Source organism: Quercus suber, unplaced genomic scaffold (assembly GCF_002906115.3).
Source record: "Quercus suber isolate HL8 unplaced genomic scaffold, Cork oak 2.0 scaffold_537, whole genome shotgun sequence".
Taxonomy (NCBI): Eukaryota; Viridiplantae; Streptophyta; class Magnoliopsida; order Fagales; family Fagaceae; genus Quercus; species Quercus suber.
This window is the reverse complement of record NW_027069985.1, coordinates 210,872-221,588: the sequence shown is the minus strand read 5'-3', so window position 1 is coordinate 221,588 and position 10,717 is coordinate 210,872. Positions and strand designations below refer to the sequence as shown.

Below are 10,717 nucleotides of genomic sequence, written 5' to 3'. Positions count from 1 at the left end.
CTTTTATATACCCATGTATGATATGCTAAAATAAAAGAAAACATGCAAAGAAAATAAAAAGTAAAAAAATTAAAAATGCTTTAAATATAATTTAACTCAATAAAAAAATATTGAATAAGGTTATAGCCTAAAACTGCAACCAATTTTATAACTAAGCTTTGTCCTTATTATTATTATTATTATTGTGTATTATTTATTTTTTTTCATTATTTATTAATTTTTGGATAAGGACCATGGACGTTATGTTATTGATAAAATTCCTTTATTTTTTCTTTGTATTTTTAGCTAACTGCTTTTCAAAATACCAATATTAGATTATCTATTTTAAACTTTATTTCATTTAGATATGAGAAGTATTACATCCACAACATTTGTATAATATTTTCACAACAAATTTTGGTGGTAAGTTGTTACTGATTCTAATTTGAATTCAACACTAAAATTATTTTTTTACCTACCACCAATAACAATGTGTTACTAAGGATTTGTTGTCATAATGTGGTGTACACATAACATTTCATTTTAAAGCAATATTGTAGCATCTTCCTACAACGGATAACTAATAGGAAGTCTAACGTGGGAATACTATTTTTGGGATATGATCCTAAGTTAGGGATATGATCCTAAATTAGGAAACCTGATAACAAGGCTCATGTATGTATGCAAACCACTCGATCCGTAACGACCACTGTTCTCTTGCCTATAAATAAATAAATCAATACTCAATAGTATATCACATTTTCATTAAGAACTAGAAATATCGAAAAAGCTCGCTCTGCCTTGCATAGAGAGAAAAATGGGGTTTAGTAAGTTTTTGCTGGCTATATGCTTCTTGGGGTTAACCCTAATTCATGTCTCCCTAGCCCAAAACTCCCACTTCGACTTTGTCCATGCACACAATGTAGCTCGTGCCAAAGTTGGTGTCGGTGCAATTGGATGGAACAACACACTTGCAGCCTATGCTCAAAATTATGCTAATACAAAAATAAAAACCTGCGAATTGGAACATTCAGAAGGGCCCTATGGAGAAAATATTGCTGAAGGTTATGATACCTTTAGCGGAGTAGAAGCAGTGAAATTGTGGATTGATGAGAAGCCTAACTATGACCACAAGTCCAACAAATGTGTTGGTGGTGAGTGCCTGCACTATACTCAGGTTGTGTGGCGTGATTCTGTTCGTCTTGGATGTGCCAGAGTCAAGTGCCAAAATGGGGGGGTATTTATCACTTGCAACTATGATCCTCCGGGTAATTATCTTGGTGAAAGTCCTTACTAATTATAATTAGCGGTTAATTTATTGATTACCCATATTTGAATATGTTGTTCCTGATCAGGAGTGTGTTCAGTAATAACCAAATATATGTGTACCCTTCTGATTGATATATATATAATAAAAAAGAAGTCACTTTTATTATCATGAAGAAGAAATTTGTTTTTTCCACTTACGTACCATGGGGGCCATGCCAAGGTAATAAGTCAACTTCCTAATTTGGAAATAAATCCAGTGTATAAGAGAAAATGGAATTAAATCTTGGGTCTCAAGCCAACAATATTTTACAGTGTGGAGTGTTTTTGTTTCGGGTCATCCCTTCCCCACAAGAGACGTGTGAGTGTTTCTTATATTTCATTAAATTATGTCTTAGCTTAAGAGCAGTTAAATACTATTATGCTCAGATAAAAAAATCACACTCGTTACTTGTCTTCGCCTTTTTTCTTTTCTTTTTTTACTAAAAATAAAAATATTGAATTAAATCAAGAGTATTTAAGCACATGAAAGACAAGAATAAAAATCAATATATTGGAACAAGAAATTAATTAACTGCTATATATGTAATTCGATTGTATTAATGCACTCTTACTTTTGACTTTGAAATTTGACGTTTGAAAATATAACTAGTATATAACCCTTGAANGAGAAATAAATCTATCCACCAGGCCAACTCCTCCCCATCTCATTGTGAGTGTTACTAATTACGAGTATCACACAATGGTACACCAACCTTTGTTAGAAGTAGAAAGATTTGAAATTTTGGGTATCTTTATTCAAAACATCAAGAGATACCATTTGAGTTATAAGTCATTTAAATAAAAAATTAAATTGAGTTACAAGGCTCTTGGCTAGTGTTAATTATTACTAAATATATCTTTCATTTGGTAGAGCTATCTTGCTGAGGTTACAAAAAGAGTTGAAATTTAAGTTACCATCTATTTATGTGTTTAATAAGTTACAAAATAAATATTACTATATATTTTGAAAATTTAACTATTGAATTGCTTATTCTTTACGTTCTTAGTACACATGTAAAATTTTGTGTCAATCAGATATTATTTACCTTATAATTTATAAGCTTATATTTCTGCATAATATTAAATTATAAAAACTTGCAATTTAAATAATTTATTAATGACATAGCTATTAATCTTTAATTTTCTAGAAAATTTTCAAACATGCAGGATATAAAAAGAAGGTGTAATCTAATGATTAATTATCAAAATTTAACTCTAATAAAAAAATATTGAATAAGGTTATAGCCTAAAACTGCAACCAATTTTATAACTAAGCTTTGTCCTTATTATTATTATTATTATTGTGTATTATTTATTTTTTTTTCATTATTTATTAATTTTTGGATAAGGACCATGGACGTTATGTTATTGATAAAATTCCTTTATTTTTTCTTTGTATTTTTAGCTAACTGCTTTTCAAAATACCAATATTAGATTATCTATTTTAAACTTTATTTCATTTAGATATGAGAAGTATTACATCCACAACATTTGTATAATATTTTCACAACAAATTTTGGTGGTAAGTTGTTACTGATTCTAATTTGAATTCAACACTAAAATTATTTTTTTACCTACCACCAATAACAATGTGTTACTAAGGATTTGTTGTCATAATGTGGTGTACACATAACATTTCATTTTAAAGCAATATTGTAGCATCTTCCTACAACGGATAACTAATAGGAAGTCTAACGTGGGAATACTATTTTTGGGATATGATCCTAAGTTAGGGATATGATCCTAAATTAGGAAACCTGATAACAAGGCTCATGTATGTATGCAAACCACTCGATCCGTAACGACCACTGTTCTCTTGCCTATAAATAAATAAATCAATACTCAATAGTATATCACATTTTCATTAAGAACTAGAAATATCGAAAAAGCTCGCTCTGCCTTGCATAGAGAGAAAAATGGGGTTTAGTAAGTTTTTGCTGGCTATATGCTTCTTGGGGTTAACCCTAATTCATGTCTCCCTAGCCCAAAACTCCCACTTCGACTTTGTCCATGCACACAATGTAGCTCGTGCCAAAGTTGGTGTCGGTGCAATTGGATGGAACAACACACTTGCAGCCTATGCTCAAAATTATGCTAATACAAAAATAAAAACCTGCGAATTGGAACATTCAGAAGGGCCCTATGGAGAAAATATTGCTGAAGGTTATGATACCTTTAGCGGAGTAGAAGCAGTGAAATTGTGGATTGATGAGAAGCCTAACTATGACCACAAGTCCAACAAATGTGTTGGTGGTGAGTGCCTGCACTATACTCAGGTTGTGTGGCGTGATTCTGTTCGTCTTGGATGTGCCAGAGTCAAGTGCCAAAATGGGGGGGTATTTATCACTTGCAACTATGATCCTCCGGGTAATTATCTTGGTGAAAGTCCTTACTAATTATAATTAGCGGTTAATTTATTGATTACCCATATTTGAATATGTTGTTCCTGATCAGGAGTGTGTTCAGTAATAACCAAATATATGTGTACCCTTCTGATTGATATATATATAATAAAAAAGAAGTCACTTTTATTATCATGAAGAAGAAATTTGTTTTTTCCACTTACGTACCATGGGGGCCATGCCAAGGTAATAAGTCAACTTCCTAATTTGGAAATAAATCCAGTGTATAAGAGAAAATGGAATTAAATCTTGGGTCTCAAGCCAACAATATTTTACAGTGTGGAGTGTTTTTGTTTCGGGTCATCCCTTCCCCACAAGAGACGTGTGAGTGCTTCTTATATTTCATTAAATTATGTCTTAGCTTAAGAGCAGTTAAATACTATTATGCTCAGATAAAAAAATCACACTTGTTACTTGTCTTCGCCTTTTTTCTTTTCTTTTTTTACTAAAAATAAAAATATTGAATTAAATCAAGAGTATTTAAGCACATGAAAGACAAGAATAAAAATCAATATATTGGAACAAGAAATTAATTAACTGCTATATATGTAATTCGATTGTATTAATGCACTCTTACTTTTGACTTTGAAATTTGACGTTTGAAAATATAACTAGTATATAACCCTTGAAATTACTGGATACCATATATATGCATGATTGTATGGGTTTATGCATGTCTCAGCTTTTCTTTTGTGGTATGAAAAGAAGATAGGAAATTCTAAGATTAAAAAAAAAAGCATTTGTCATTAATGACAATATTAAGATAGGAGGATTAGAGAGAGATAGGGTAATCATTAATTCCATTTCTAAGAGCATCTGTTCTCCGCAAATCATATCAAGATGGGCGCTCCTTGCCATTTACGACAACGTTCTCTTATTCTTTCTATGCGAACTTTGCCATTGGTTCAGTCCGTTGCTGTCCAATATGGTAAAATTTTATTGTGCCATTTCTATGCTCACGAGTTATCGCACTGCCACTACAAAAAACGGGTTCTATAGCTGCGTTTAAAAAACGCAGCTATAGCCCAAAAAAACGCGGCTATAACCTATAGCCGCATTTTTAAACGTGGCTTAAGCACCGCAGCAATAGATCTATGGCCGCGTTTTTCAAAAACGCGGCCATAGGTTATTCCTATAGCCGCGTTTCACAAAAACGCGGCCATAGGTAAGGCCTGAAGCCGCGTTTTCCCCCCTGTAAACATCTAATTCCGGGCTAGTCCTATGGCCGCATTTTTAAAAAACGCGGCTATAGGTCATGCTTGAGCCGCGTTTATAAATGCGGCTACGGCTGCTGACATATAGCCGCGTTTTAGAAAACACGGCCATAGGACAAGCTTGAGCTGTGTTTTGAAACGTGGCTATGACTACGTACCTGTAGCCGCGTTTTTGAAAACGCGGCTATAGGTATTTTTTTTCCCCCCCTTCCCCTCCCCTGCAACATCACTACTTCCTGCCATATATACACATACAAGTTCCCAACACTCCCTACCATATATACACATACAACTTCCTGTTACATCCCAACATCACAAGTTCCATAAACTACTCCCATGGGACACAAACTTGCCAAAAGATAATATGAAAGTTTATATACATCACAAAAAATATACCAAGGCAGCAAGAAGCTTATACATCCCAAGGCAGCAACATTTGTGTTTACAAAAATATATATATACAACATGCTTAGAATGTCCGGAGGGGTTGAATGGAAACGCATCCTTGTCCACTTCATGGTAAAACATTTGAGAAGCTTAACCTTCAAAATGTCTCCAACCAATCTCACTGGTTGGTATATACCTTAGTTACTAGGCCATTCTCATTTTACAGATGAAAATGTCCTAGTAACTAAGGTATATACCAACTAGTGAGATTGGTTGGAGACATTTTGAAGGTTAAGTTAGTAATGAAAAATCATAGAGTAGTGGGCTTGAGAAAAAAATGACAGAGCATTGAAATAATGGAGTGGATACATTTTTCTCTGGTTGAGAACCTGCCATAATGCTATCCCCCTATGTTCTTTGGTGGCTTCCTTATATGTTCTTGCCAATCTATTTTACTACATAACTAAATAATTATTATTCTTCTGTGCCAAACTTTATTGGAAATGCAAAGGAAATCTTTCCTATTTTTATCAATGTCTTTTAAACATATAAGAGGGAAGCAAGCATTGTGAACAAAGAAAGGAAAAAGAAAGAAGAGAAAAATACAAAATAAAAGAATAATAAAACTTTCCTTGAAAATCTGTGTATAAAATAATTTCGCTGCTTAACATGTTATATGTATGTATGTGCATTATAGACTTTAGTCCCTCTAGAGTTAAATCCAAACATCACCACTAAACCAAAGTACAGAGAGAGGAAAAAATAAATAAATAAAAAAAATTCAAGTTTATTACTGTGAAAAAAAAAAAATCTCCATTTATTCAAACTTCTTTACTAAATAAATAAGCATAAGTAAAATTAATTAAATGAAAAGGCATGCATACAACATCGTAAGCTAGCTAAAGCATTTCAATCCTCTACCATGAGTATTTGATTTGCACACTACTTACTTTGGCCTAGTTTGAACTGAAATGGAGTTCCTTTATCTACATTCGAATCCAGACAAGCCCCGCCCTTGACACGTCCGCTAAAATGAACTAGAAAATATGAAACATCCTCAGACTTCGTGTTCATAATCATGTGACAGTAACAAAAAAAAAAAAAAAAAAAACAGAAGTATGATGTTCTGGAATTTGCATGCATGAAATTTAATTAGCCATGCAGTGACTGAAAATTAAATGATTTCGCTTTCTTTTGTTTTGGTTAGCTTTGTACTGATAATTTGTATTTTAAATTAATAATAAAAATCACAATTAAATCACAAGCCTTGAAGTTTGCATAAACCTAGACCATCTAATACCGCAACAATATGAACAGGGCTAACACATACTAGGCTGCTGAATAAGAGGCATCAAGATGCCCGTGACATGTACACGTACAAAGTACAATCACTATATTTTCCACCCCTAGTGAGTGGAAAAATTATCATAAAAAATTTTAGTAACAAAAATTAAATCACAATTATTTATAGTAGATTTCAGGTAGTTTAACTTGTAAAATATTTTTGTTATTAAATAAAAAATTTGAGTTTTATCCTTGCTAAAAAGAAAGTTACAATTATCTATCTGTTTGATTATAAATAATAAAGAAAAAATGATGAACTTATGTAAAATTAACAAACAGTCAATTACAGTCATCCATATAAAATAATTGTGACAAAAATCATAACTTAATTTGTGATACTAGAATTACTCAATTATTATTGATTTTCACAGCTACCAAAACTTACATGGTAGAATGACAACCTCTCTCATGTTTAACCTCACTTGAACTCATCACAATAAAAATTGGAGAGATCCGTGTGAAATTTTCTATCAAATATTTGATATTCTAGACTTTTTGATTTATTGTCTACCATTAATAAATTATAAATGTACTTTGAGCCGTGTTGTGTATAGGTCTATTTGCAAAGAAATATGGCCATACCGTCCATAGCACGAATTAAGATGCCAAACTCAACAAATTTGGCAGTTATATCAATAAATGGAGCTATATACACAATCAGGTGAAGTGGGACAACAAGGCTAAGATCAAACAGACAAAATTCCCGACCCTTTTTCTATAAATAAATAAATAAATAAATAAAATAAAAACAAAAAATAAAAAAACAAATTACAAAGGCTTAACCCTAAATCGAAACATAGCAAGATCCAAAAAACAATAGCCTCATGAGTAAATCAAGACAACCTATTTCAACTTATATGGAATAAGAGCCTTGTAGCTTAGCGACATTGCCTGCTCCCCTTCATAAAGGGAACCAGGATTCAAATACAGCGTATATGATAAGCTGATAACAACTAAATTCAGGCATGGGTTATCTGCATGGTACCTTGTATATAATTGAGACAAGATTCTAATCTTTACGAGCATTATTTTCACCTTAAATCTCAACTTATAGCCAAAACCCAATTCAGAAGTTCATCAATAATGAAGCTTATAGATATGTTTGTACCAATTTCATAACAAAATGTCGAACCCAATTCACAAAGCTCCCACTTTAACGGGTCAGCTTTACCCCCAATTTATATTTGACCCATTTCATGATAAAACACACTTATAATCTTTACCCACATAATTTTTGCATCATATCTCAAATTACAGCCAAAATCAACCCAAAGGTTCATCAATTATCAAGCTTATTGATATTTTTGTATCAATTTCATAATAAAATGCCGTACCCAATGCATAAAGCTCCCGCTTTTAACAGGGTCAGATCCATTTCAAGATAAAAACAATCTAATAATCTAAATTACTCATACAAAACCGTGACAATTATGACAAAGAATGAGAGCTTTGTTTATATATTCAACAAAAAGAATAGGAGAACAAATAAAAAACGAAGAGCCGTATATATTTGCCCATTAACGTACAACTTCAATAAATAAATAAATAAATTATTTTATCATATTTTTCGAATTAAACATTTAATAAGTGTGAAAACTGAAAATGAACAGAATTATAAAGTTAGAAACTAATTATTAAGGTTTGAATGAAAAAAATTATGATGGGATTGATCTGCATGCATTCTATCAACTACGTATGATTAGTTGAAAATAGTCAGATATCTAATTAGCATCCTATAAATTAAGAAAGCTTTAACATGTAGGTAAAGCAGGAATCACATGTGACAATCAATTCTCATGGTGCACAATTACTTTATCAGGGAGCTTCTTTACAAACTGCTCTCCCGCAGATCTCCAATCTGAGGCATTGAAAAAAAAAAAAAAAAAAAATAAAACCCATGAAAATACCCAAAAAAAAAAAAAAAGCAAAATCCATATAAATCAACAAAACCTATACTAATATGAACAGATTGATATCCAAAAAATAACCCAAAACCATTAAAAGTTCGAAACATAAATTTTGGGGAAATAACTAATCAAACAATAAAGGAGAAATCAGAACAAACCACAGTATTTGGGTGCATGGGTGCTAGCTCAAAACACGCCGCGGAGGCTTCAGCGGCGAGGAGGAGCTCCATTGTTCATAGGAGAGGAGGCGTTGGTGCTGGTGCTGTTTCTCCAGGTAAAGGCTTCTAAACAGAACATGTTTGATGATTTTGGTTTTATTTGAGCTACAATCCTGTGTAATAGAATGTATTGAGGCCTCATTGAATATCTAACGTGACAGCTCCTAATTGGTGGCGTAAATAACCCCTTTTCTACTAGCTCCGAATAGAACCTTTTCTCATATCATTTTTGTTGCCACCTTTACCCAATATTTACTTTTAGGGTAAATTACGTATATGGTCTTTAATGTTTAAGCTATATGTTAATTTGGTCTTTGGCTATCGTTTGGGAGGAAGGAATGGAATGAAATGGAAAGGAAATAAATGAAAAGAATAATTTTAGAATATTCTTCTCTTCTTTTGTTTGGGAGTTTAAGTGGGAGGGAATGAAATGGGTAGGAGTGAACGTTCATTCCTCTTTAATCCTTTAAAACCTCAAATTTTTATCTCTTCTAAAATTGGGAAGATTGGGAGGGAATGAAATTAAATTTAATGAATTTTTTACTAAAACCTCCAAAATACTCTTATATATTCAACCATTTATTTTAAAATAGGTGTCTAATAGTGATATTGTCATAAAATGATTACATTCCATTCCCTTTATGTTACTCCTAAACAAGATTACTTACATTCCATTCTTTTTCATTCCTTTCCATTCCTTTATTTTAAAACATCTAATCAAAATTACTTAATTTCATTCAATTCCATTTTTTTTCATTCTTTTCCCTTGCTTAAATACATTCTATTTTATTCCATTCCTTTTCATTCCCTTACGATCATTCTATTTCATTCTCTTATGAACTCTCAAACGAAACCTTAACATTTCAAATTTGTTAATTTAGTCCAAATATTTTGAAATTATGTCAAAATAAGCCATGTTATTAAGTGATGCTGATGTGACTAATGGCTAGACTTCCATTTGTACTGCCACATCAAAAAAGAAAAGAGAGAGAGAGAGAGAGAGAGAGTGTTTACCAGTAAAATTTGGGATCAAAATCCCTAATCAAATGCTTGGGTATTTTTCTTCCTATGGGAGACGCTTTCATATCATTGGAGTCAAAGCACTTGGGCTGGATTCCGTTTCACAACGATAGTCCTAATTTGAGGCTGCACAAGTTTGGAATGGCTGTTTGTAGCTATCAAAATAAAGAAGTAGTACTGCACTCGTTTTTTGCTCTTTCGAAAGAATTATTCCCTCTCTGTGTACAGAACTCAATGAAGCTTTTAATTATAACGTTTTCCTCAGAAATACAATCTGCTCCTCACTCCCTCCAAGCCCTCTTATAATGGATCCATATGTCTTCTTTGTTGTACTTACATTCTTCCATTCATCATCATTCTTGTTTCCCAACAAGGAGAACTCCAAAGGGATTCAATACTTCAATCATCAGAGTTGTGGCCCTTGTGGGCACTAGAAAGTGGTTGGATTGTGGGCAATATGTAAAAATTGTGATCGTGCGTTTGATTAGGGATTCTAGTTACGAAAGAAATTTAACCTGTAAACATATTTGAAATTTTACCTGTTAGCCACGTTAGCATTTTTCATCTATCATTTAAGAGAAGTGCTACATCTACAACATTTTTACAATATTCTTAAATTCCTTGTGTCTAGGGCACCACTGTGAAGGGAAGCTCACAACATTGCTTTGAGACAATTAGATCATAGGCCTTGAGCTACTATGAAGAAGTTATGCATCACCTTTGAGATGAGGTGATATTATTGTAACATTTTACATGCAACAGCATTTTTTATGAGAGGATATCATATGTCGCATGCAACATATATATTATACAAAATAATATATCCATTGAGAGAAGCCTCTACAGCTAATCTGGATGAACTTACGAGTTACAACCACTATCACTGGCCCCATGAACGTTCTTCCCTCACGATGCCCACAACTTGTTTTAATTATGTA

At 32.5% G+C, this 10,717-nt stretch overlaps 2 protein-coding genes across 2 annotated transcripts; both read left to right on the top strand.

The window, feature by feature from the left end:
* The first annotated feature begins 759 nt into the window (after window positions 1–759).
* Window positions 760–1,366, top strand: LOC136063507 (basic form of pathogenesis-related protein 1-like). Its single transcript, XM_065764010.1, has one exon. It carries the CDS (start codon window positions 797–799, stop codon window positions 1,274–1,276), a length of 480 nt encoding a protein of 159 aa, XP_065620082.1. The 5' UTR covers window positions 760–796; the 3' UTR covers window positions 1,277–1,366.
* Window positions 1,367–3,166: 1,800 nt separating this feature from the next.
* Window positions 3,167–3,773, top strand: LOC136063506 (basic form of pathogenesis-related protein 1-like). The gene has a single exon (XM_065764009.1). It carries the CDS (start codon window positions 3,204–3,206, stop codon window positions 3,681–3,683), a length of 480 nt encoding a protein of 159 aa, XP_065620081.1. The 5' UTR covers window positions 3,167–3,203; the 3' UTR covers window positions 3,684–3,773.
* Window positions 3,774–10,717: the final 6,944 nt, after the last annotated feature.

Bases quoted from the DNA above. Each gene is read 5' to 3' on its own strand.
- LOC136063507 (XM_065764010.1), top strand. From the start codon at position 797: ATGGGGTTTAGTAAGTTTTTGCTGGCTATATGCTTCTTGGGGTTAACC.
- LOC136063506 (XM_065764009.1), top strand. From the start codon at position 3,204: ATGGGGTTTAGTAAGTTTTTGCTGGCTATATGCTTCTTGGGGTTAACC.